This window comes from Rhinolophus sinicus, chromosome 1 (assembly GCF_057876585.1).
Source record: "Rhinolophus sinicus isolate RSI-liver-muscle chromosome 1, RSI-T2T, whole genome shotgun sequence".
NCBI lineage: Eukaryota > Metazoa > Chordata > Mammalia > Chiroptera > Rhinolophidae > Rhinolophus > Rhinolophus sinicus.
Window position 1 is genome coordinate 58,330,467 of NC_142501.1, and position 26,955 is coordinate 58,357,421.

A 26,955-nucleotide genomic window follows, 5' to 3' on the forward strand; every position below is an offset into this window, starting at 1 on the left:
AGCAAGGTTAATCATAAAAGAAATTTCACATGAATAGCAGGGCTGCTGAGCAGGCTGGAGACCAAGCCCAGGATCATTGGTGGCTTTTCCCACCTCTGACACAGGCCATCTTTCCTATCAGGAGAGATCTGCTGCACACCCAGCCCCACTGGCCACTCAGAACTCTGCAGCTGTTGTGAGCAATCGTAGGACTCTCAGAGCCAGGTCTGCTGCCTGACTGCAAACACAGGGTTTCCCAAAAGATTTTTTCTGAACACATGATTCCTGGGGAGCACGATCATAACCCTCCTCAAATGCCCACTTGAAAAGGGATTCCTGCTTCTGTAGAAAGGGTCATACAAGGTCTGGCTCAGCTCTCCCAGCCAAGCTCCTGATTTCACACCACAGCTCTCCTGGAGGGAGTGCTCATTCACAAGGATCGTCTCCCTAACCCTCTCCCTCCCGAGGGCAGAGAAGGAAAAAACAGCCAGTTCACGCCTGGTTCCGGCTACTTCCTCCTCCTCTATGACTCTTCTGTGCCCCTCCAGGCTGTAAGGGCAGTATGAAAAATGCCCCCACAAGCAAACGGAGGGATTTAGGAATAAAATATAAATAGCCTAGTTTTAGCTTTTGTTCCTTCAGTCTCCATTAGCCTCAAGCAGGAGGATTTGTTTATTTGGAACATGGTGTATTCTAAACCAACTAATGGAGAGCTGTTTTTCCTTTCTGTTCTTCCCCTCCAGCCATTTCAATCACTTCATCGTTCTCCAGCCATCGCCCCTAATGGTGGTAGGAGGGGTGGGAGAAAGGGGAGAGGCTAGGAAGAGAAGGGGAAATCACATTTATATACGTTGTTTCATTTACATACATTATCTCATTACAGCCTCACAATCTTATATGGAGATTTGATAACTTGTATTTGCAGTTAAGACAGTAAGACTCAGAGAAATTAAATCACATGAGCAGGATCACACAGCTAACATGGCAGAGCTGGGATGGGGGGACCTAGTTCTGCCTGACATACCTTCTTTCCACTCTACTCTAGCAGTAGGGAGGGCATGAAAGAAGTCGAATAGAATTACACTAACGTGTTTTTCATTGTATCATTCTCCTCCCGCCTTCCAAATTTAGAGTATTAAGTAAAAGGTGTGGGGGACCAAGGTATCGCTATCTTCTTCTGCTGTGTATCTCTGGAGAGACCCTTTCACAGAGGGACTAACAGTTCCGGAAGCCGAGAGTCCAGAAATTAGAAGACCTCCAAAATGGAATACTCCTGATATCTGAATTAAATAAAATGTAAGTCATTTTGGTTAGGAAAAAGTTACCGAGACTCCACTGTGTGACTTGGGAGAGATGTTGCCATAGCCTTGACAATACCCTCTCAGCTCTCCTGCTGTACCTATTTTCTGTAAGCCAGTGGTACCCAAATGTAACTGCTGGTCAAGCTGCTCAGCATGAGCTACCTGTGCTGGGAGTTTTTAAACCCATTTTCTACTATTCTAATCTTCTTCTTTCTCTTGGGGGACTGTTTGTGGTGCTTCAGGCTTTATACCCACTCGGCAGAAAGGGGTGGCCATAGGGACAGTGAAATGGTAAAACAACACTGCCTGTTTTCCTCACATTTGTGAGTTTTGAGTAAAAAGTGAAGAGAGAAGAAATGATACTTTCTCCTAGGCCTCTCCTGCTGAGGTAAGTAGTGGTAAAGGTGGGCACCTCAGTGCTATTTTTAAGTTATTCCATCACTACCTTCCACTATAGTTCTCTTCTCAGAGAGTCTCAAATTCCAGAGCTAGGGAACTTCTGAAAAACCATGGGCGAGCCAGACTGGCCCTGAGGGATTTGACTGCCCCCTAATGGTGAATTCTGGGCTAGATCATTGGTTCCTGGATGCCTGACTGGACCTCAGGAGAAAGGCTCAGAGGGCTCCTTTTCAAGCGGTCCACTCCACTTTAAGTAAATTGGGCAAAAGGTAGCCTCTGGCCCTTTAATCCTCAGCCTATTTGGTTTCACATGTTCAACTGATACATGATATGGAGGCCTGCTCTGACAGCAGCGGCCTCCCGAGGAGGGAAAGAGCATACTTTAGCCAGCACTGTCCCTATGCCTGGGGCAAATGCCTCTGCTACAGAGCTAAAGTTTCTCTTCCAAAGGAAAAACTTCAAAATACACACAGTGGTGTGTGTGTGTGTGTGGTCACTTCCTTCATTCCTGCACTGCTGTTGCGTACCACTTGAGAAACGGAACAATAAATATTCTGGGGCTCAGCAACTTGAGTTTGGAGAGCCACCAGCACTGAGAGACAGAGAAAAAGAAGATAGAAAGAAAAAGGTAGTAGGAAGAGGAAGAAAGAGATAAAGAGAGAAGGAGAAAAAGTGAAGAGGAAGAAAAAAGGAACTACATATAGTGGTATAATATTAGCAGCTACCGTAAGTGCTTCAGGGACAGCAAAACTTAACCAGGATAAGACTTTTTGGTTTGGAGTTTGGGATCAAAATTAACCTCAGGAACAGACTTCCAAGGGAGCAGAGATCTCTATACCGAATAATGGCTCCTACAGAGCCTAGCCCAGCACGGACTCCCTGCGGGTCAGTCAGTACCAACAGCTGACCCACTCACCCTCACTCACGATGCAGAAGCAGGGACAGAATCTGAGGAAAAGTTTGGGATTTAGGGCCAGGCACCTGGACATCCTGTCTAATTTTTTTTTTTGTCCCAAATGTTTATTCTCTTTACTTGTCTCTTTATTCCCATCCTACTTCTGCTGTCTGTTTCTAGATATGGATGGAAGGAGGATGCAGATGGAAGAGTAAGAGGGAAAAAAGAGAGCAAGACTATTAAAATCTACATTTTAGAAAACTCAAAAAAATACTGGGATCTTATCAAAGTGAAACATACACACACAGAAACACAGTAGGAGACAGCCAGAGGGAGAAGAGAGTTTACCCACTTGTAGGTCTAAGTTATGACACAGAAAAGGAAAAGCACACACACACGCTATGCTTCAGTATGGAGCAAGGTAAGTTGACATGAATGGGATTTAATGAGGCAGATGGTGGTAGAAGAAGAAAGTCAGGACTACAGAGAAACTGATTTATGAACTAAGATGAAGGACTACAATGATCTGCATGTGGGTTATATTAAGACACAAAGCAGGGTTTCCTGGATCTTCACTGTTCTATATTTTAGCTTCTTTTTTTTTTTTTTTTTAGTTAAAGTTTATTGGGGTGACAATTGTTAGTAAAGTTACATAGAGTCCAGGTGTACAATTCTGTATTGTATCATCTGTATATCACATCATGTGCTCATCACCCAGAGTCAGTTCTCCTTCCATCACCATATATTTGATCCCCTTTACCCTCATCTACCACCCCCCTCCCTATTTTAGCTTCTTTTCACAATATTCGAACTGGGCCCTTCAGGGGTCTTTCCCCTCTAGTTTCCAGTTCCTAGGGTATGAGTGCTTAGGGCTTGCTTCTTGTGCCTATGGAACACAAATACCTGAGGCCAAGCTGGACTAACTGAACAGGGAGATGAGGGGGCTTGGGAGGTGAAACAAGAGCTTCAACTGCAGCAGAAAAGAGTACAGACACTGGCTTCCTGACCACCAGAGAGTACTTCAGGATAAAGCATGGCCTTATTCACGAAGAGCTCTAATCATGCAAAAAAAAGACTAAGTGGAGATCTCAGTGCACTTCTCAGGGTATGAAGGGGACTCAAACCTAGAACACGGAGAGGTTCCATTTAGAACATGATCTGATTCTTATGCTGATGACCTGCATGGTCTCCACAGAAGCAAAACTGCACCCACACCCTAGTTGGTACCAACATCTCTCCATCCAGTAAAAGGCGAGAGAGCTCTTCTATGCATGGAAACAAAGACAACAGGGAGTACTGTGCTAGGTTAGGCCCTGTAGACGGGGGACAGGGGAGCATTATTTGGTTCTATGCCTATGGCATAGGTATGGCAGGGGTCTTGAGTGTCAATTTCCTCCCCCCCAACACAAAACACATGTTTATGGGTCAACAGCTATATGAATACATTCAGACTATGGTGAGAGCTGTGATCTTTTCAAGCTCCATATATGGAAATAGTGAGCAAAATCTCCTTGCTAATTACATAGGCTGTAGAGGGCGGTGGGGTACAGCAGAAATGGGGAATGGGGTAAAAGATCTCACTGACAATTCTCAGGAGGTAGAGGAGGAAATGTAAAGCAAAAAACTCCCAGACTGACTACCAAGACCACTTTGGCCAAACCTTCACCCTTACTCTTCTTTCCCCACAACTAACAAATTGAGAAATGGGGGAGGGAGTGGCATGTCTCCAAAAACAGATCTTTCCTGCCACCCACAGCACAAGAGACATGACTACTTCCAAAGCTTGCTTAAATTGGAGCGCAGGGGGTTCTGGTGCTGAGTAGTGACTCACCTGTGAGATCATGTGATTATTCAAGGGTGGCTGTTGCTGAGGCGTGGGTGGGAGAGCAGGAAGCGGCGGCTGCTGCTGCTGCTGCTGGGCAGTACAAGGGAGAAGCCCCCGGACAGACTGGGATGAGGTGACCTGGTGGCACACTTCTGGGGCACCTGGTGCCATACCTAAGGCAAAGAGGAGACCCGCCAAGAGCTATAAGCACAAGTCATGACCATTCCACCCTTGGAGGGCCCAGCTGCAGGACTCTAGGCATTTCTCTTCACTCTCCTTCTGCGCATTTCCCCAGCTGTCTGGGGAAGGCCCACGTATTAGCATGGATGCATTTCAGCTGCCTACTGAGGCGAGGCCTCATCTTAGCAGGTTTCTGCTCCCTCAGGACAATAGCCACCGTGACTGGCAAGGTTTGGTTTTGGAATTAAACAAAATGTGAGGTTGCTAAGTCACCTCTCCTTTAGTGTCTAGAATCTGTCCATCATAAAAACTGAAAACGTGAATGTTTGCTTCCTGAGAAGGCACAGATTCCTGGTCCCTCAAGATACCTGTCTTCTTTGATTTCTTCTTAACTTGTAGTGTCTCACGAAAGTTGCTGAGAAGACAACCTTGCCTCTCCAAGTACGTGCCTGTGCACACAAATACACACACCCTTCATCTAACTATTTTCCCCATTTCCAGGCTCTTCAAGTCATGCATGCATTCACATAAAATACTTTTACTTAATACCGCCTATGTGCCAAGCATTGTATAATGAACTGAGGACATAAAGGTGAAGGGAACACAGTCCTTGCCCTTAAGCAACACAGGATCTTCTGACATGAGATGAACATCCACACGATTACCACCTGATAAGGGATGTACCAGTGAGATGAACAAAGTTGTATGAGAGCAAAGATGAAAAGTACTAACTCCCAGAAGGGTTAAAGGGAAGGGTTTAAAGAGGAAGTGGCAGGAGAGATGGGCTTGAAGGGTGAACAGAAGGCTTGTCAGACTGAGAGGGCACAAAGCTAATGCCATATTCAGGAACTGGTTGGCGGGCCAGAGGAGGATGCACATCTGGACATGAGACTGAGAGGGCAGACTGGAGTCAGGAAGTTGTGCCGTATCAGTGATTTGGATTTTATTACGTAGGGAAAGCAGAAACATGAAGTTTGTAAGAGAGGAGTGACTTGATCAGATTTATGTTATAGGTTGGTAAACTGGCTCTATAAAGGGCTGAGGATGGAGCAGGGAAACTAGCTTGGGGGCCAGGGTTATAATTAAATAAAAGACGACGAAGGCCTGGATAAAGGCAGAGGCAGTAGAGTTAGAAAGGAGGTAACAGGGAAGAGCAGCGGAGACCCAACAGTCAGAGGCAAAATCTTCACCACCACTGAGGTCTTCTGAGACCTACAGAACTTCTGGGATAAGAGTCAAGAAATTCTTTACAGGCAGGAGGATGGTCCACTGGGTATAAAGAGTTAAATAACCTTCTGCTAAGAGTGCAATAGGAACACATGGAGGTTACACAGCAGATCAGGAGAGCTAAAGAGTGACGGAGGGGCATGTGAAACATATGCTCCTTCTCAGTGACTAAGCTCCAGAGAAGAAGTCACAGCAGTGTCTCTCAAAGTTCCGGCCTATTAGCTGCTACCAAGTAATTACACATAGCTACACTCTGAGGGTTCCCTCTGCTCTACAAACCTTCTTTATAATCTCAGAGGCCACAGAAGGACAGCAGCTGTCATTCCCATCTCAGTGTATGACCTGAACCTGGGCTGACAGGGGTGTTCAACCTCAGTCAGAAATCAGATACAATAATCTCTTCTCAATCAGTTTTTTTCCAATTAGGAAAGAAAGTTTGAAAGAAAATCAGAGAGAGGATTCCAAAGGACAATGGATTCAAGAAATGAAATTTCCCCTCATCTGGCTCCGTTGGGTTTCCAGGACACGATATTGGGACAAGTGTTTTGTTAGAAGTAAGTATCAGTGATGTTTTATAGAAGATAAGCATGACACAGAAAAGGAGAAACTATAGTACCTGGCCTGGAGATCCTTCCTGCACTGCCACCTTTACTGTTCCCAATGCTGTCACCACGGGTGAGGATAGAGATTCCGCTGAAGCTGCTGGCTTTGGTGACAGGGGGCCGCATGCTCCGGACAGAGCCATCAGAGTCCGTGCTGCTCCAAGGCCGTGGCTCCAGGGATTTGAGTTCGCTGTCTGTGCTGCTCTGGCGGCTGCTTGAGGTACGGCTCAGCCCCTCACGGTTCCCCCTGTGAAGACCACAGTGGTCAGAGCACCCCCCACCTACCACTTCTGCCGAAGGGCTAGGAGAGAGTTCATTTCTATTCTTTCAGTAACAAAGAAGGGGCGAGGGTTGAGGGGAGGATGGACACGGACTTCTTGTTAGTTGGCTGGCCAACCAAGACTTGATGAGAACAGAAAGAACAATACCCAGTACAGTTACAAAGAGCACAGAGGCAAATCTGGAAGACAGTGCACTGGCAACTAATTCAGTACATCAGACCAGAGGTGGATGGGAAACCACATACATGATGCTGAGATTGGCTGTGGTCTCTTCCCCCCAACCTCCCACTGCAGGGATCCCACACATGCAGGAAATAGTTGGGAGCAGAGGGGTACCAGCTCCTTCTGGGAGTTCTTAAAACAAAAAGACTCCTAGAAGTAACTAGTGCTAGCCAATGACATGGATAAATCCCACACTAGGTCTTCCACATAACATACGTATAAGCCAGCAGAGGTGCTGCTTATGTCCACTGTCCCAGGGGTGGGAAGAGTACAGTGGACTAAAGGGACACTCTGGACAACTCAGCCTGATAGTTCGAATTGACCTAACCTGTGCTGTGGAAGTTCTGTGTTGGTATCTGGGAACAATTGGTTCCAGGGTCTCTCAGGCATGAAGTTCCAGGCATGATCAACCAAACATGCCCTTGGGACCCAGGATGGCAAGTCCTGGGGGGCTGACTGTGCCTAGCTGCCTCCATATTAAGAACCCTATTGCTCTAGGCAAGGCACAAGGCTATAGAGAAAAGGAATTCATTCTCTTTTATTTTATTCTACAAATATCAGGGTTATCCTGATGTTACAATCACTGAATGTGATTATAAACAGCTGCACTCCTCAAGCTAGACGGCGTTGGCCTGAAAGCCCTAAGTCTTGTTGAGTTCTTACTGCTTCTTAATCAGTAAGCAATCAAGAACCAGGAATTTTCCTTTCATATCCCCCACCCCCAACAACTAGTGACCTAAGGAAATCAAATGACAACAATTACAAAGATTTTGGTACATATACTGGGGAGCAATTGAGAAAAATTCATAGTATCTTGGGCTCCCTTCTTTTCACCACCATCCCACCTAAAGCAAATAGAAAACCCCATCTCAATCCCCTTAGCTGCAAAGACATTAGGCTCAGAGTTATTCTAATAAAGGAAGGTACTTTTATTAAGAAGGTGATAATAAAGAAAATACTTTTCTTTATTAGAATATATGCTCCAAAAGTACTACAGAGAAGATGGGCAAAACATATGCTAGGGTCACTATTTCAGTTTTTAGCCAAGCTAACTGTGGTGGGCGAAGAACACACTGGCACAGCTGGTTAGGGACGTGGCTAATTCTTCTCTGAATCTCAAGTAGATGTCTATGTAACCTCAAAGCTTCTCTCTATATAGTTAGAATAGAGGACTGGAAAATATTCCTGCTTCCCCAAAACTTTACTGATTTTTGGGGGATGTCAAAAGTAGAATGGGAAACAAGAAGTATAAATCAGGGACTCTCCAGGAACAGAACCAGACTCAAGTAAGAGCCAAAAGCTCTGTCTCAATGGACAAAGTCAAGTCTACTGAAAGGACTCAGTAAAGATGTGTGTGTGGTGGGTGAGGGGATATGGCAGTGGCAATGGATGAGGCTGTACATTAGACATTAGAGCTTGAATTTTGCAAGACGAGTCCTAATGGCCTTTTATACCTAAATCAAATACTGTATACTATCTATTATTACAATTCTGTCATTTATTTTCTCTTTCTACCAGAGGTCAGTGAATAAGTCAACTTTAAACCAAACACCCTGGGAAGCCAAAGTGGCAGCACTTCTATACTCATCCAGTTTCCCCAGACAGCGATGGCCAAGTGCTCAAGCTGTGGCCTGTCCGATGGCCTTCTGACTAACCTGGGTTAGTACACTATAACCCTGAGACTTAGAGAATCTGAGATGAGTATTGGCAAGGAAAGAGATCAGTTTTCCTTCTCTACAACTAAATCCAATCTCTAGTTATGGCATTCCACTTCACTAAAAATAAGGCAGTTACTTCACTAAAAATAAGGCAGTTAGGGAAAACTACCAAACTCAATTCTGAGCACCGGATTGGGTTGTGTGTGTTTTGGGAGAGGTGGGGGTGAAGGACAGAAAATATTCACACTTCATATTCCCGTGAAATCAGAGCTTAGTTTTTACAAGTAGATTCAGTGCTGGTGAAAAGTCCAGGTTAGTAGGTCTGGGGAGTAGGTAGAGAGGTCTGTGGAAGAGGTGGCAATAAATACCAGTAACCCTCACTGTAGCTATTCATCAGTTGAGTAGAATCTTCCAAAGAATTGGGAAGTTGCCATATTTATTGCCAATCATGGATGAGGGAATCTGGTATATTGGTATTTGTTTCACAAACTTGGGAAGAAAGGTATAAAGCACTTAGAGAAGATCAGCTTCTAATCATTAGAGTTCTGGACTAGTCCCCAAATAGAGGAAGAAGTTACTCCCTTAAGAGTCCAGGGAGCTGCATTTAAATAACCTAGATCTTTAATCAAAACTTGGTAGGGAAAGCAGCAGCATAAGAGGTCTGGATAAGAGCGGCTCACTAGGTCCTTCAAGCTTTTAGCCACACAATTTGATAGAGTTTGAGGCGCCACAGCACTAACCAGGGCGTCATTCTTAGCAGTGAAGCTGAAGCAGGGCTCTGAATGGAACCCTACTCAGAGAGGAAAGGGTGATGTTTGTAGAGAGCTGGTGTGGTATGATGACAAGTACACTGGACAAAATCTCAGTCCCAGTTTTGCCACTAACAGCCATGAAAACTTGGGCTGGCCACTTAATGTCTCTGCTTTTGTTTTCCTACATGTAAACCAGCCTACCAACTCAGGACACAGAGAGAACTGAATCCCATACAGTGTACTTTGGCAACTGTAATGCACTGAGCATTAAGTCCCACAGAGAAGTTAGTTTAAAACTCTTATTACAGGTATTTTGGGATCATTTATGACTCTGAAGGGTAAAATATGGAACAGGATTTTTATTTTTTTTAAAGAGGACTCTATCTCGACCACCACAAACAATGTAGAGCCCTCTCCGCCTGGGGCTTTCAAATGGACCTCAGGGTGGGATAATTTAGGGAAAAAAGTTCAGAGATATGGAAGGGGAGATAAATCCTCCATCCCAAGAATGGGAAATCTTGATATGCCAATTGACACATGGTTTGCCTAGCTTTAGAAAGGAAGATAGGGAAGGGACAACTGAAGTACTGCGAGTGACAGCTTTAACTAGTCTGAGTTACTCAGGTTCTATCAAGCTTAGGATTCAAAAAGAGAGGAAAGGGTTAGACCTGAATCCTAGTATTAAATACTCAGGTTTTCTGTGCTCTATAGTTTTCCTATGGTAAATGGGAAGAAGATGCTTACAATGAATTGGTGCCAGGACAGGGCCTTGAAGTAGTGCTTCTCTCACCACCACCTTGCGGAATCGCTGGGGTGGGACTGAGACTGAAATGCAAGGGAGATTCTCCAGACTGCTTTGTGGAAAATGGAGAAGATCAGGCACCGGAGAAGATAACACAGTAGCTTTCACCAACATTAAGAGCAACTCATGGACAATGATGTAAAGGACACAATCTAAGTCCCTTCTAAGGCACGCAAATCCTTTCTGAGATCTTTGTGGGAGCCTCAGAAATGGGTCATCTTACCCATTACATTGTTTCAAAGAGAAAACTACATAGACAGAGGTGTTTGTATGTGTTTATATATGTGTGTGTTTGTACTATTCTTTCTTAAAGATACAAGACATTCTTTATGCTGGGTAAGGGTTAAGCTCTTCACATCTTTGCACAGATTCAGAAAGGTAGCTGGAAGACACCCATTCTTGTACCTTAATATGTGTCAAACCCCTCCAAAAATGCCCAATTCCATCAAATTTCTGGGAGGAAACAGTACCTATCCCAGACACACCTATTTGGTCCCCTTCATCACCTATCCAGGACTTAAAATGAAATCAACAACAATAAAAATAGAGTCATTGAGCAGGAGTCTTTTTTTTAATGGGGAAAAATATCCAATATTGCAAAAACCACAAGCTGAATTATTTCACAAGCAGCCATGCATGGAGCAAACTCACTCCGCTGAAAAGATTACAGCAAAACAAAATAAAATTTAAAAAAACAAAAAAAAAACAAGGAGAGATATGTATTACACAGAGGTACCTAAAAATCTGCCTTCTCTTGTGAGAGCTAGAAGAAAAGGCTTCTTTGGAGAGTCTGTTGGTTAACATCAAAGAAAAGCATCATTACAGAATTATATTAACCTCACTGACAAAGCTCAATGAGAAGCAGGGAACATGCTAAGTGGTACTAACCTGATGTCATTTAGATATCCGTTCTGGCCAGTCTAGGTGAGGGGGAGAAAACGGAAAATAACTTATAAGAAAACAGCATGGCATAACCAAAAAGGGTGTCCATGATGCTATGAATACCCAAGGTCCTCAAACCAAGCTCACCCCCCAACAGGGAGAGGGGGAGCAGGGACAGGATGACCCACACCCACACCCCCAGTCTGACTTCTCACCTTTCATGGGAAAGAGCAGTCAGCATTTTTAGCCTTCCCACAGAGTGTTTAAAAAGAGAAGCTGATAAAGGTAGGAGTATGGAAAGGAGGAAGAGGAAAGTATTAACCTGACTATGATTTCCTTTTTAGCTTTAAATTTATTCCCTCTAGAGGGAAGCTGAGCATAATAGTTGGTGTGCTTGGTCCTAAAGAGTGTGTTCAAAGGGAAGGAAAAGGGAGACAAGAGAAAGAAATTTAGTTTTTTTGGAAATTGTCCTCAATGATTATTCCATTTCTGTCCTCTACACTGGCCAAAATGAAGACATTCTGACCTGAGACCCAAGGAGAGTAAGAAATTGGGGAAGCAAGTACTTTTCAGAGCCTAGAAAATATAAGAAAACTAAAAGCCTGAAACATTCCTTGTGGGGATGATTTCCTGACAAAGCCACTGAGCTGAGTGAAGTAAACATTATGGTGGATTCCCAAACCTTAGAAAAAGGTGCCAAAGAGTGTCCAGCTTCTGAGCAGGCGGAGTTCTGCACAGAGCAGGGCCTACATTGGGGCAGTTTTCCCAATACGCAGCTCAGGCTCTAGAGAAGGCTGCAGCAGCAGCATTTCCATCCAAACACCATCCTTGCCATTTCCCTTTCTCTTCGGCCTGCCTCTTCCTCCTCTCTGCCCCCCACCTACAACGCCACCCTTAATCATCTCCCTTTGATGGGCCAGGTTCCTCTCCACATGGGAATCTTTGGAGTATGGTGGGCTTTGGACATTTTTCCTTGTCTAGGCTTTTGAGAATCCTGATGCCTCTACCACAGCAAGAGTTACAAAGTGCTGAAATGAAAGTGATAAATCCACAAGGATTTAACAAAGAATACATATAGTAGTAGGGGCTTGAGAGACTATAAATCAGGAGAAAAAAAGGAGAGAAGAGCTAACTTTGACTGTTATGGTTGTAGGTACATATATTCCAGTGTTGCTCATAATTAGCCCCAATACCTATTAAAAGTTGTTTCTACTTTCAGAGTATCTGTTGCTTTGCTAATGGCTGGCTTGGTGGGACAGTCATTTCCATGTGTCAGTGAAGCAGAGGTACACATCACAGGTAACTATGCTATGACGTCATTGGAACTTCTTAATCTAAGGAGCCCAGGGCAGAGCAAACTATTGAGAGGTAGTTTCCTTTAGGGGTTAAGAGCATGGGCTCTGGAGCCGGACTGCCTGAACTCAAATACCAGCTCTTTCACTAACTAGTGGTGTGATCTTAGGTTACCTAACCTCTCTGCCTCAGTCCCATGTGTATAAAATGAGGAAATAATGTAACCTACCTCATAAGCCTAGTATGAGGATTCAATAATTTATGCAAAGTGCTAAGAACAGTGTCTGAAAGATAGCAAGCACTATGTAAATGTTTGCTATTACCATCACCAACCTGCTCTGTCCACAATTTAGGGTCATCACTGGCTACAGCCGTGTACAAATTACCTCTCTCCTCTCATTCCACCCAACTGGTTTGCAGGTGAAGGTTAGAGAACCCTCTTTGGGCTATGACTGGATAATCTGGAGGATGGATTTTTCTGACTCAGAATGGAAGTCTACGTAACAGAAGCTAAGAAGATTCCTTCTCCTTGGACTTTGGGCCAGAAGGTTTGTCATGTATCTGTCCCCAGTGAGGATCCTTGGAACACTTGGGTCTCCTGAGACAATGGAACAAGTTCATAGAGGAGTTCCGTTTTTTTGAAGTTGGAGGCAATATTTTTCTGACCTAGGTGATGATGAAAAAGTATATATATATATATATATATATATATATATATATATATACTTATATATATACATATATAAGTATATATATAATTGTCTTGCTGATGGAGGGGAGAGTGGGGGAGATGGGAGGAGAGCAGTGTCCATCTAAGTATCTTGATTAAAATTGGCCATCTTGTAACAATGGAGGGAGGCTGGCTCTTCCTTTTTTGACTGTAAGACAGTGCTGCTATCTGGATCCTACATTTTCTGCAGATTTATTCCTCTCTTGCCTGTTCACAGCCTTTCCTGAACTTCTGCTATATTTCTCTTTAGTCTGGTAGGCAAAGGCCACCAGATACAGAGGGACCAAGTATTTTTGATATGGCCCACGATTCTTAAGAATAAAGTTGCCTAAAATGATTCATGTTGCCTTTTGGCCCATGGAGCCTAAGAAGCAAGGTAAGAAATATAGGAAGAAAGAGACTTGCCGTTCACATAGAGACTGGAGGGACGAGTGAGTGGTACCCTCTGTGCATGTGGAATGTGGAGCTTAGAGAATGGATGCCAGATCTGTGTGCTACCAGTCACGAACACAGCCTAAAAACAAGGCTGGCCAAACAAGATGAACATATAGGCTGTGTGGACACTAAGTCTTCCACTTAGAAGCAGAGATGCCTAAAATGGATAGTGGCAGTTAAAGAGGGTAAGTGGGAGAAGGGTTTGACAGGAAAGATTCAGAGCCCTTCCATAAGGCCTGCCAAAACAATTTCTATTTTCAGTCTAATCATATCCACCAAATTCAGCCACTCCATTTATTCTCTATGTATGCTATACAGCAGAATGTATTAAAAATAATACAAATAAAAATGTGCAGCTTCCCAATAAGCCACATTTAATTTTAGAATTTTAGAGAGCAAATCTGGGGCTGGCTGATTTTGGTTAAAAAACAACAACAACAAAACATTTATGGAGGGTTCATTTCCATTTACAGTTCCAAAGATTAAGAGCTAAAGGCTATGGGCTGACAACTCTCAGAAGCTACACTTACCTCTCGGGCAAATATTCTCTCTCGGACCCTTTGATATTCCTCCTCTCTCTCTTCTATTGACTTGCTCCTCCTTCCATCCTGCAATGGAACTCTGATCTAGATCGATGAGCAGAATTAAGCTAGTTAAGTTCTCCTCGTACTGCAAGTTCACTGCACACCAGCAAGGAAGAGAAACCGGGAGAGTTTATAGTTGCCATCAAAAAAATGGAAAAAAAAGAAATAAAATTTCCAGTGTTGGACAGGTTTTACTGGGTACATCTGACCATGCAGTTTGGGAGATCAGATTTTCTGGATGGTTGGGGCCTCTCCATCTCCCCACCCCCACCCCCAGAGTATCAAGAACAACTACTTATAAGGATTGGGTTGCTTCCTTATCGTAACCAGGTACTTTCCAGCCAGTAAGGATCAAGAGAATAGCTGAGGGAATAAACAACATTGCTTTGGAGGGAAAGCTAGGGATAGGAGGAAGCTAGAAGGCAAAGAAACAGGTATTTAGCAGAGCTGAATGTAGAGAAGAGTTTTACAGCTCTAGCACCTGACGTTGTCCCTTCTTCAGTTACTAATGTCATGATTTGAAGACCCAAGTCACACACAGCTCAGCAAAGAAGGCCTTGGAAAGGAAATCCCAAGGGCGAAGCTAAACTCAAGGCTTAAGAATCTTTTCTTATCTATAGCTCCTGGAGGGAGAGAAAGACAAATTACAGAAAGAGAAGAAGAACAGAGCAACACAAAGAGGAAGAGAGAAAGGAAAGGAGAGTAGAAAGGATGGACAGAGAAAGGAACAGACAAATAGATACAGGGGAAGGAGGGGACAGAGAGGGCGATAGAAATGGAAAAGAAGGAAATGGAGGACAGAGAACCTTCCATGCCCTGAGAAACATAGTGAGGTGACTAGCGGGGATGACTGAGCAGATCACCCACCGCCTCTGGCTAGTTTACCACCCAACCCCCAACACTGTCCTTCACTCTCTTGGTCTGTCAGTTGTGAGCACTGTCTCGGGGAGGGTGTTACAGTGTCCTTTTTCATTCTGCTCTTGAAGGCAATGAGCTCTGAGGGAGGTAACCCATCAGATGAATGTCAACAGTTATAAGATTCTGACCTTCAATTGAGAGGCTTTGAAAGCTTCAGATGAAGCAACCAAGGAGACTACTGCTCTAGGCTGATCTTACCGAGCTTCACCAATCTCCAGAGGGAGGCACAACTTCAGGAGTATCAACTTTTGACTAGATTTAGTTCTCACTAGCCTTAAGAACCTAAATTCTACAAAATGTCCTTTTACAAATCCCATTCCGAGAAGACACAGGACCGTCACGTGCTATATTGTCCTCAGCCCCTAGCACTGATAAAACAGTGGCAGAGAAGAGCATTATGGGCTTTGAGGTCAGACGGGAGCACAGCTCTGCCACCTCTGAGTAATGTCACTTCATAACTTAACATCTCTTAGCCTCAGTGTTCTTACATTTAAAGTGGGGCTAATAACCCCCATCTACATTGGGCTACGAAGAGGATTAAAAGAGATAATGTATACAATGTGTTAGGAACAGAGTCTAGTTCAGGGAAAACACTCAACAAGATAGCAATACTGTGTTTGTTATTAACATCACAGACAAAAAAGTGCATAGAGCCTAACCTAGTATGGATCAAGCCTGAAGCTGAGAGGTGAAAAGTTCACAGTACAGACAGATTCCACTCCGTCTCAATATGCCTCTAGGCCTGAGTAATTCCTGATCCACAGAAAAAGGGTTTTGGGAAAATGGAGAGAAGGGCATCAGGATGGAAAGGCTCTTTCTTGTTTTTTAAATTTTGTCTTTTTGTATGTTTCATTTTTTTCAATCAGACCCAGTGTGTTTGTCCACAACAAATAATGGCGCTTTTCTCTAAAGGACTCCCTCAAATACTCAAGTAGCAACCAGGAAAAGTCCTAGTCTCAAAACCATACAATACCTCAAGAAAACTAATTTTGACTCTAGACGTAAGATATTATCATAGTTATTATTAATTAGCAAGACTCATATTGGCTCTACCCAATCATGCTATTCAAACTTTAATCCTGGTTCTCCACCTAACCTCCTTTAGAGGCCAAGTAGAAGCAGGCTAATCCAATCCCTGTATGTGGCTAGGAAAACTAACCCCCAAATAATCACTCACTATCGGAAGGGCGAGCTTGAAGTCAGGGCAACAACGAGCCCATAAATGAAAGGATGGGGCAGATTTGTTCACTTCTTATTCCCACAGGAGTGGATCAAAAAGGGGATACTGTTTGAGGTTCCCAGCATCAAAAGTCAAATTAACTCACTCACCTTGGTGGAAGGAATTGGGAAAAGAGTAAGGAGTTTGCAGAATGGGATCAGAAACACCTTTATATGTGGGTAAATCAGATCACAACTTTGCCTGTTCAAGGCTAGCCCTGAGCTAGGTTAAGAGTGGAAGTGGGAAAAAGTAGCTTTGGGTGGTTCCCAAAGAAATCCCTAACTATTAAAGAAAAAAAGAATGAAGCTATCAGCTGGATCAAGGCTGAAGCAGGGAGGGACCTTGCTTTGTCCCAAAATAACCTGGAGTCAGAAGTCAGTGGCAGAACCCGGGAGTTCCAGGACCAATGAGAAAACCCAGCAAACCTCAGCACCATGTCTCTCTGGGGCTAAGAGGGCGGCATTCAGCTCAACAAGCGTAGTCAGTCCTCAGCAGGAAGCCAAAGCCAACTTGGTATAGCTCAACATATTTTCGCACACTATCAAATTCCACACTGCATCCCATAAAAATCCTTCTGCCCTCCCAGTTTCTCTTACTGCAACCTTGCTATGTGCCCACCCCTTTCCACTCTTCACCTGGTTATCATCTCGGTCCATACTGGCATCATCCCTCTTGAGAATGAATCTCTGCTGAAATTCTGTATTCTTCTCATCCTTTATATGTTCCGAGAACCTCTGTTCAGGGCTGGAATTGGGAGAGAAATGCGGAAGGAAGGCAGGAAAAACACCCTTTGTTAGGAAGCAGACCTCCTCGTACAGCTCTCCTAAGTTCCCCAACTCCCTCTCAGGGGATTTCTGGAGTTAGCCGTCCAAAAAGTCACATGAAGGTTTTAATGAAATCCTCAGGGACTGTTCTTTATATATCTACAACTTGTCTTCTCCGAAGTTATACCTGTCCTATCGGTAAGGTGGAGAGGCCAGGTGCCAGTCTTCACAGAACAACAGTGCCTCTAGGATTTATCTCCAAGGCCTCACCAAGAGCAGGAATTGATAATACAGCCCCCCACCCCCCACTCTGGTCCCTCCCCAGAAAGAGACATCTTGAACCCTACAGTCTTCCTCTTCTAGCCCAGAGGCTATCCCAGGAAAGTCCTCCCAATCTGTGGTTTCCTCGCTTACATTCTTGTGTTACTGGTTTTGTTGATGATGACAGCTTTTCCAGTTTGATCAACATTGTGGTCCATCCCGAAATAGGCTGCTACCCGGTGTAATAGCATCCGGTGATATGAGGTCATCTGAGGGAACTTCTTGAACTGGTTACTGAAGGGAAATCCAGGGGGGAAAAGTAAAATAAGGACAAATAATAACCAACCGTAATTTTTCTTAAAAGTGTCTAAAGTGGGGACTTTCTTAGGAGAAGCAGACACATTATAAGAAAGATATTTACTCAATGGGAATAAATATCTTTCCCATTAAGTCCTAGGTCTCACCCAACTGGATGATTTTCTACAAAGAAAAAGGGGGATATTTAAGAATAATGAAATATGGGCCAGGGGCTAGTTGCTGAAAATGTATAAATTCCTTGCAACTGAAGTCTATGCAATAACTTAAAAAACCTCACTTGGTTTTCACACATATACTTTTTAATCCATTCTGATTACTTCTCCCCAACTCTTTTTGGTTCCCAGTGAGTAATTCCTTTAAGGGAAAGATGAAAGAGGGATATCCTAAAATTGTACCTAAATTTCTTCCCGGTGCCCCTCCCATCTCTAAATGTGTATTTCATTCAAGTAACTTACTTGTTGTCATTAATAAACTCCAGAATCTCCTGTTCTAATTTTAACAGCATCATTCTGTCCCTGTTTAGAAAAGATTAAGACAAAACAAAACAAAAAGCAGCCTCCCATAGACATTCAAAGCAAGAATTAAAAACACAACCTGCTCACTACAGAAGCTGAGGGGAGAAAGATCCAAATCCCAAATGGACCAAAATGCAGTGACTGTTGAGCCTCACTGACCTGTTTTATGTTACTTTAAAAAAGAAATCAACTTTTCATTTTGCAGATCCTCCTAACTATGTACTTTGTTTTCCTTATCGGAAACCTAATTCTGTTGGCAGTCATATACCTGTAAACACATACTTTATACTTATGTATCTGTTCATTATTCTATAGTCCATCGGGTTATTTATAGAATTTTTAATCAATTATGATTTAGCTTATGTACAAATCAATTATTTGTTCTTCTGTGATTTTAATTATAGTCCCAAGCCTTCAGATTTCTTTGTCTTTGCATTCTTCCACAGAATTTTTCTCAACTCTTCTGAAAGCAGAAACCTTAATATCAGGGTATTCTGAATCCCTCCCAGCACATAAAACTGTACTGGAGAGAAATGGTGTTCGGGAATGGGCAGCCTAGATTCTAATGGAAAAATTCTGAGAAGCTACTTGGCCCCTTGGGTATCTTTCTGGCCGCTGGCCCCTTGCCCCCTTCCATCAAATCATGTTATTACCTTGGGTTCTTTTTCAGTGTATTTACAAGAAATTCATGTAGGTCAATTCCAGTGGAGTCCGTATATTCTTGGCTGGAGTCTAGAACCACCACAACAAAAGAAATTAAAAACAAATGAAACTACCTTGCATGACACCTAATCCCAAGCAGAAGCCCACAACCTGATCAGGAGAGATGAGAATAGGAAAGGAGAATCAAACTTCAGGGGTTTTAGCTTAAAAACCAGAATGATTTTGATTTGCCACCACCCCTCCCCCCAATTTCTCATTACAATTATAGAAGGCAGACCCTGGGTCCCAGTGTTGTATCAGTATCACCATCAGTTAAGTGTCTGCTGAATGCCCTGACCAAACAAAGCTGGTTTTATTCTAATTCAGGAAAAGAGATTCCACGTAAGGATAGTCAGGGCTGAGTTTTCCAAAATCTCAGCAAAGATGCTCAAATGTTGATTATTTATATTTATTTATAAAATTTTAATCCCAAGGTTGCCTATTCCCTCTCAGCTATCATTTTTAGGGATCATCTCTTTTTGCCTTCCACCCAAGAATTTAAAACCAAAGAGAGCTTAATAATAATATACAAATCTGCATTGTTAAAAAAAAAAAAGACTCCAAGCATCCCCAAACCAACATATAAATGCTACCTCGAGGAGCTGTAACCAGTGATGATCCACGTCACTGTTTATTCTAGAGCAAAAATAAAATAAAAATTGGCTGCAATGTCCTCCTATGGGTAGCACCAATGTTAATGGAATAGGTCTCTGTGGCACGTGAACCCCTAAGACAGGCTGGATAAAGCAGCCAAGAAAACAACCTAGTCAGGGACCTTCCTAAGCAATGATGAAGTCAGCAGGACACTGAACTGTGGGGCCCGTTAGGCAAGCAGGTGCCAGGCGTCAAGACAAACGGAGAGCCAGGCCCTAAGACGCAAGAGAAAGGAGGAGTCCTCACCTCTAGACAGCATCTTCCTCGGGACCTTTTCTTTGTTTTTGTCCTTGTCTTCCTTTTCAGAGACATCCTTTGTGGATTTTTCTTCCTCTTTGTCAGAGGGGCAGCTGATGTGCAACTGAATGATATCCTTGGACAAGGGTAAAGAGAAATATAATCAAAGGGAAAAAAGGATTCAACTTTCCTGTAGCCCCCTTGAAATCTCAAAGAAGATAGATCTTGGGGTGGTAGAATTCTCTCACAGAAGAGAGTATTTTGTTAATTAAATTGTTTTAGCTTTTGTTCTACTAAAAGGGTAGAGGCCAAGCCTTTTCTGCCAATAATTACAGCCTACTATACGGAGAGCTCAAGTTACAGGGCTTGTTCTTGGTGTAGGGATTGGATGGAAATGGTTCTAACCACCAGAGGGAAAAGGGTGTGGGTGGGAAAACAAGATCCAGCCCTGGGATCTCCTTGCCTGCATCATCGTGTGTGGTCGAGGTGTGAAGACCTATATACTTCAAGCTCTCGCCCATGTCATGATTCACTGTAATGGCTTGTTTTGAAGCTTCTTCTATCCTGACTTCCAAGACTAATGTTGATGCAGTGGTTGCTATACTACAGTTTACCAAACAACTGCCAAACTCTTATAGAGGACCTACCTGGGTTTCTAATGACCCATCAGCAAATGGGACAGAGGACTCCTCACACACTGCCAGGCTGCGTACCAACTTCAGCTTGGAATTAGACTGAGAAAAAACAAATAACACATATATATTCCCTCAGTGGACATTCAGAAAGCTTTTGGCTGAATGACAGGCATCTTCTTTGGCTCTGTTAGTTGCTGCTTCCATTAAATAGGGTTTTTTAAAAACATGTCGTGCTTGCCAGTTCCTGATTCACTTGAAAGATAATTCTCCTGCTTATAACAGTAGACATATAAAAACAAAATGGCTACATTCGACAGATGATGGGAAAACCATTTCACTTAGCTCTCTTCTCTCTCTAGCCCAGTGCTCCAATTTCAGACTCAGAAGTTTACTGAGAATACATAGCAGCAGAGCTGATAGAAAGACACTGGATTTAAGACCCAGAAGCCCTAGCTTCAACTCCTGGTTTTGTGCTTATGAGCTATGAGACCCTGAGCAAATTACTTGACCTCTCTGGGTCTGTTTTTCCTCAATAAAACTGGAATAAAAATACTTAAAGGGCTGTTGTGAGAATTAGATGATATAAAGTATGTAAACATATGTATCATAAACAGCACCTAACATAGAGCAGACAATAAATGACTCTAAACCTGAGATGGCAAGGGACGGAAAGTAGTGTCTAAGAAAAATGAGAAAGACAGAAAACTTTCTAACAATTGGGAATCAATGTGATAAAAAGTGAATCCACTTGGTTTACTTCTGCTGGCTGGAGAATCCCCAAAAGATCTGAAATCCACTTTGCAAATCACTGCTCTCCTAGGGATCCCCAAAGTCAAAAATTGTAGTGACTTATTAGAAATCTACCTACCTCAGTAAACCTAACATTTACTGAGAGATATTATAATAAAATCAAGGTTTACAGTGAATACAAAAGCACAAATGATGGTACGTGTGTTCTAGGTAGTGTAGTATAGTAAAACGAACTTGCAAGTCTGAAGAACTGACTTTAAGCCGAGTTCTGCCACTCACTAATAAAACGTCCTCTGTCAAACTCACTCACTCTCTATAAGCCCGAGTTTCCTCACCTATAAAATGGAGATAATGGTCTTAATTAACTCAAAAAGTTTGATAGGAAGTCACGCAGCAGTGAATACCCTCTGAACTTGAATGTCAAGCCCATCACTGTGGATTATGCCATGTAAGGCAAAACACAGAACCAAATGACCATACATCGTGGTCATCTTCAAACCCAAGTTACATATGGCTGGGTCACTCCCAAATTCTGCCATTATTTTTCTGGGGGAAAAGGGTAGATACCCTTAATTATTAATTCTGGTGATAATTCCTCCCACTGTAAGAAAAGTTTAATATGTTACTGTTCCCCAACTAAAATTAATAAGCTATCACATACTAACACATATATTCTTCCCTGATAACACTGCTCAAAATAATGTGATGTGCTAATTTTATCAAACAATGATTAAAAACGAAGTCTTCCTTCCTGCCCCAACCTAAAAAGTAAAACATCTTTAAAAATGGCTATATTTTTAGGATGTCTAAAATGTTGAGTCATTTCTACTAATGGAGCAGGATTTATCCTAAAAAAAAAATTCACGTGGAAAAAAAATGTCAGGGGGGAAAAGACTCACAGCAGCCTTTCTCCTAGAGAAGCCAGAGCTGAGCACAGAAACTGGCACTGCAGCAGAACCAGTACCAATTTGCTCAGGCTTGTGGGAGGCTCTGGCTGGGTATCCTTTCAGGTATCTGAAATAGACTGTGACTGAACTAGAGATACTGGAGGAAAATAAAACCAGACCTTCCAACAGGAAATGTGTGCGTGCATGTCTCTGTGTCTGTAAATGCACGTTCGTAATTAGGGTACAAAGTGTAGGCAAAAAAGTTTGCCTATATATAATCCAAAGAAACTAGATGTTAGTGATAAGTCCATTTGTGAAACATATTACTAATAGCACCAGAAAAGTAGCTATAGAGAAAGGGCTCTCACCTTGGCTCTTTTCCTGGCATGACCATGGTTGGATGTCCGCCTCTGTTAGAAGGGGATTAGAAAACATTAAAGGTGGGGGAAATCAACACTTAAGTTAAAAGCATACAAGTTTATAAAGAAAAAGCACTAACTGTAAAACCATTACAACAGCTAAACTATGATGAGGCCCACTTGGTGTGGTTATTCCCGTGCTGCAACTCAAGCAACTATGACACGGAAGGCATTACAGGCCACCTACAGACAAATCACCACTCACTATAGAGATAAAGAATTCCTTAGGAAGATACTGACTGTTGTCGTATTTCACAGATTGATAAAAATTACTTTTGGATAAACCACGAATCCTCCCTTGATTAAGATGCTTGTGGACATGAAATATGACCCCTAACTGTCACTTATAATAACATCTTTATAGGACAATGCATTCAGAGTTCCAATTTGAGATATTCAAAACACCTGTCCCTCTAGCTGCAGAAATGAAATAAAGACTCTTCTTGCCAATTGCCTCCCTCCCACTTCTATGAGAATTCTCCCAGTTCTAAGTTCCTGCTGGTGGCTCTTACAGACTGTCTGGGTTACGGATATAAGATGCAACAGGATAAAAAGAAGGGAGAATGGAAGATATGGTCAAGAACTCCATAACAAAAGGAGGATAAGGAGAGTGGGTAAGGAGCAGGGTAGAAGCTGAGGAAGATAAGCATGAGGGCTTGAGGTGGGATGAGGGAAGGAACAACTAATTAATTAATGAGGTTTCTGAACAGCTGAGAAGTCAAAATGGGGGCTTCTGGGAAGAGGTATGGGTGAGGTCCTTAGGTCTCTGAGGTGTGTGGCATGGAACTCACTGCCCCGGGGTACGGAGAGAACTGAGGCGGGTGGGTAGCTGGGGGAACAAGACAGACACAGTACTAGGGTGGTCCTGGGTGGGTGGGTGAAGATTCCCCTTTCCTTTGTCCTCTTCCCTAGTTACCAAACAAAACTACTAAAATGCAACATGGAGAACTGGGAAGGTGGATGGAAAGAATAAGAAATGATGGTGGTCTGGTCAGTGGAGAGATCAATTACAGTAAAGGAAAAGCCATAGTCCAGGAATATGAAGCAGTATTTTGTCACTATTTTTTCAAATATATAGTAATACACACATGGCACAAACATTCAACAAGTATAGTGTGGGCCTGTGTCCCCCAGCTACCTGGTTCCCTCAACTAGTACTGAATTTCCTGTAACCTTTCCAGAGATCTTTTATGCATATATAAGCTTACTATACATGTGTACACACAGGTGTTTTGTTTTGTTTTTTAACCAAATAGAAGTATACTGTACACACTGCTCTGAACCTTGCTTTTAAACTTTTTTTCATGGATATCATGCTACAGAAGATCTACTGTTTTTCTTAATGGTATTCCACTATGTGGCTGTACCATAACTTATTTTATCAGTCTCTTAAATTGCATCACTTTGGATGTTTCTGATCTCTTGCTAGTATAAACAGTGTTTCAAGGACCATAACACTGAGTGTATCTACAAATAAAGTATATCTGTAGTCCACTAAAATTTTATAAAGTATTACCAAATTGCCCTTCAAAGAGGTTATATAAACTTATAACGCTATAAGCAATGTATGTATGTATGAATCTGCTTATATCCCAGAATGGATAGTGTTCATTTAATAGTCAAACATATATTGAAAGCCTAATGTGTACCAGACACCATGCTAACTACTGGAAGATACATAGATAAAAGACACAAACCTTGTCAAAAAGGAACTCATAATCCTGTTGGAGAAGACAGACAAACAGACAATTACAATACAGTACATTAAGTGCATTACAGAGGCACTCATGGAGTGCTATCGGAGCACACACACAAGTGTCTAACTCAGACCCAGCAATTCCAAACTCATATGTTCACAAATATTGAGTGCTTGCAAGGAATTGTGTTGGGCGTTACAGATATTAGGTTGGTGCAAAAGTAATTGCGGTTTTTGAAATTATTTTTAACCTTTTAAACTGCAATTACTTTTGCACCAACCTAATACAGTGGTAAATCCAAACTGACTGAGTCCTGGGCCTCATGGAGCTTATAGTTCTGTGAAGGAGACAGGCATTAATTGAAGAATTACACGATGTACACCTGCAGTGAGTGAGTATGGTTGTCAAGGAAGGCTTCCTGGAGAAAGACACATCTGGATTGAGTTTTAAAGAATAAGCAGGTTATTAGATGCCAGTGGGGGAGAAAAGCAGTTGTCAGAGTGAAGGCGGCCAGAGAAAGAACACCAAGGAGGACATTCTAGGCAGAGAAAGCATGTACAAAAGCATGCTTGCCCCAAACTTTTCGGTCCCTATTTATAACAGGGACCCAGGAATCACATAATGCTGAAGCAAAGGACGCCAGACGCAGATGACCAGCAGGTAAGGGACTAGGTCACAATATGCCATGCTGACAAATCTGGGACTTAGCCTAGGGCAATAAGACATACACAAAATTTGAGAATTAACATCACATCTTTACTTCAAAACCATCTTTCTAAAGCAGTACGGTAGATGAATCAGAAGGGATTACATTAAAGGCAGAAAGCTCAGCTAGGACGCTATACCCAGCTGGTTATTTAAAGGACCCACCTAAGTTCAGTATGTGTTAAGTCAGGGCTTGCCCATTCTAAACTGAATCTTAGAACCTGCCTTTTCTAGCATCACTTCCATGCAAAAGCTGTTCTGAGTTCCAACTGCTGATTCCAAGGATATGTCTCACACAGAACAAGTAATGCAAGTCCCCTTCTGCAAACTTCCCAGTTCCAACTCATCACAGGCGCTCCCTTGACAGCGTCAGTAAGATTCTTGGGGAGACTTCCGGAGTGTGAGTCAGGGGGAAGGTAGAAGTAACAGAATGTTTAGTGCTGTTGAAGGGGCACATGATCTATTGGGAAAAGGTAGAGCGGAGAGGGCTTGCCAAGGGTGGCCAAAAGGACTGAAGACTTTGTAGGAGCAGCAGCAGCTCTCCCTGATCTCGCAGCAGCAAAAGGAGTCAGAGGGGAGGCAGGTTTCCCTCAACAACCTCCCACACAATCTATTTGTACATCTGGATGAAGACATTCTTCAAGCAAGCGAGTGTCCACAAGACATGTAAAACCTATAGACATCCTTGCTTCTCCGCCTGTCATCAAGAAGTACACACAACAGGAGTTCAGAACACCACTTAAAATAAAAATAGTCTCCTGAAAACTGAGTAACTTGGACCCAAAAGTTCATTTAATTATATCTTCCATGTAACGTGACAACACATAATTAAACATAAGTTATCTGTCTTCAGGATTTAAATTCACTACTAGTATCAGCGGAGGCTGGAAACTCTGGAAGGATGGGCAGGGAATGATAACTCATACAAAGGATAATGGAAAGAAAAGCAGCCAGGACAGAGATCTGGCAAATTATTAAGAGGAAAGACAGAAAAGCAGGCAGCTAGAGAACAAAATATTTCAAAAGTTGTCTGATTTAATTCATCCCTTTATGTTGTTGTTTTTTTTACCTTTAAAAAAAGACAAGGCCTAGGTATATTGGGTTGTCAAGAGAAATTATGCTTCAAGTTTCCAGAACTTCCAAAATGTTGTTGCTACTGCTTTTTAAACTAATTTACTGGAGTTAACAGTCTATCTCCTAAGCATATCATAAAGACTGGTCTCACCCCTGGGCATGAAGGAAAAGATTTGTGTAATGTGGGTTTGGATACCAGAGGAAACCGGCAGTGACCACAGAAGAAGAGAAGGACGGGAACAGGTAGGCGAGAGGAGGCTGAGAGTCCGGGCTGGCTGGGGACCAAAGAGGAGCCCTGGAGGAAGCTCAGCTGGCCATCATCTCCTGCCATCATAGCTGCACTGCAGTATGAATTTGGATGGAAAACAACATGGCAACCAAAGAGTGAAATTCCTCTCACTCACATTTACCAAGTGGCATGTTCAAAGACTATTTCTGACCCAGAAAATGCTGACTGCTTTATCACAACCAGGATATGAATTTAACACTGTATGTAAAGCCAGGCAGCTCTAGTTTTAAGAGTTTATTGTATTAGTCACATTATGACTTGTTAAATATGTGTTTGTATATATTTTTTGATAACTAAAAAATCTCAAAATGTAGCAAACAGTAGTGTAACTCAGGTCCAAATGGATTAGGTATTTCACTGTCTTCTTTAGACTCCATTGTGGCATCTATGACAAAATGGGCAGGAGACATTTCTTGAGAGCCAAAGTTGGGATTTTAGGGAGAATCAAGTGTTTGGACAAGTGACTGGCTTCCTATAGATCCCCAATACCACCTATAATCACATTTCTGTTCAGATCTACAGAGTGTGCACATGTTGTACTTCTAATCCTTACCTGGGTTTCCTGACGCAAACTGGTATCTTCACACTCTTTCTCAATTTCTTCCTTACTTTGAGTCTTAGATATAAACTTGTTTTTGTTTACAGATTCTTCTACCAGTTTTTTTTCTGACTCTTTCATTATTTCCAGGGTCTCTTGAGTAGTGTTACTGTTAGACATCTTCTTCAATAGAATACAGCAGCCTCTATGGACTCCTAAAGAAACATCAAATGCATTGAATAGGAGGTGTGTATCCTTACTTAACACACATACAAGACTTGTATTTCACATACAAGTCTTCAGCAGCCTCCCTGTAACCCAGAGAA

At 42.6% G+C, this 26,955-nt stretch overlaps 1 protein-coding gene and 1 long non-coding RNA gene across 29 annotated transcripts in view; one reads left to right on the forward strand and one right to left on the reverse strand.

Annotated features, from left to right (window-relative positions):
- The window catches only part of R3HDM2 (R3H domain containing 2), a 135,374-nt gene that overhangs the window by 15,442 nt on the left and 92,977 nt on the right, over nucleotides 1-26,955 (reverse strand). For 8 of the 28 annotated variants that reach the window (XM_074325518.2, XM_074325514.2, XM_074325515.2 and 5 more), the window contains 14 exons: nucleotides 26,645-26,844; nucleotides 24,024-24,047; nucleotides 22,276-22,317; nucleotides 20,283-20,369; nucleotides 19,645-19,771; nucleotides 18,696-18,774; nucleotides 17,983-18,042; nucleotides 17,363-17,503; nucleotides 16,820-16,928; nucleotides 13,994-14,089; nucleotides 11,012-11,043; nucleotides 10,860-10,913; nucleotides 6,423-6,655; nucleotides 4,406-4,572 (listed from right to left, as the gene is read on the reverse strand). In XM_074325518.2, coding sequence (XP_074181619.1) covers nucleotides 4,406-4,572; nucleotides 6,423-6,655; nucleotides 10,860-10,913; nucleotides 11,012-11,043; nucleotides 13,994-14,089; nucleotides 16,820-16,928; nucleotides 17,363-17,503; nucleotides 17,983-18,042; nucleotides 18,696-18,774; nucleotides 19,645-19,771; nucleotides 20,283-20,369; nucleotides 22,276-22,317; nucleotides 24,024-24,047; nucleotides 26,645-26,809 — 1,416 coding nt within the window. In that variant the 5' untranslated portion in view covers nucleotides 26,810-26,844. The remainder of the gene's footprint in view (nucleotides 1-4,405; nucleotides 4,573-6,422; nucleotides 6,656-10,859; nucleotides 10,914-11,011; nucleotides 11,044-13,993; nucleotides 14,090-16,819; nucleotides 16,929-17,362; nucleotides 17,504-17,982; nucleotides 18,043-18,695; nucleotides 18,775-19,644; nucleotides 19,772-20,282; nucleotides 20,370-22,275; nucleotides 22,318-24,023; nucleotides 24,048-26,644; nucleotides 26,845-26,955) is intronic. The other 20 variants (XM_074325537.2, XM_074325528.2, XM_074325536.2 and 17 more) reach the window with 8 other exon arrangements.
- On the forward strand, nucleotides 81-12,974 carry LOC141570082 (uncharacterized). Its single transcript, XR_012493940.2, has 4 exons — nucleotides 81-1,275; nucleotides 6,218-6,360; nucleotides 12,225-12,304; nucleotides 12,719-12,974. It is a non-coding gene; the product is annotated as an uncharacterized LOC141570082 (long non-coding RNA).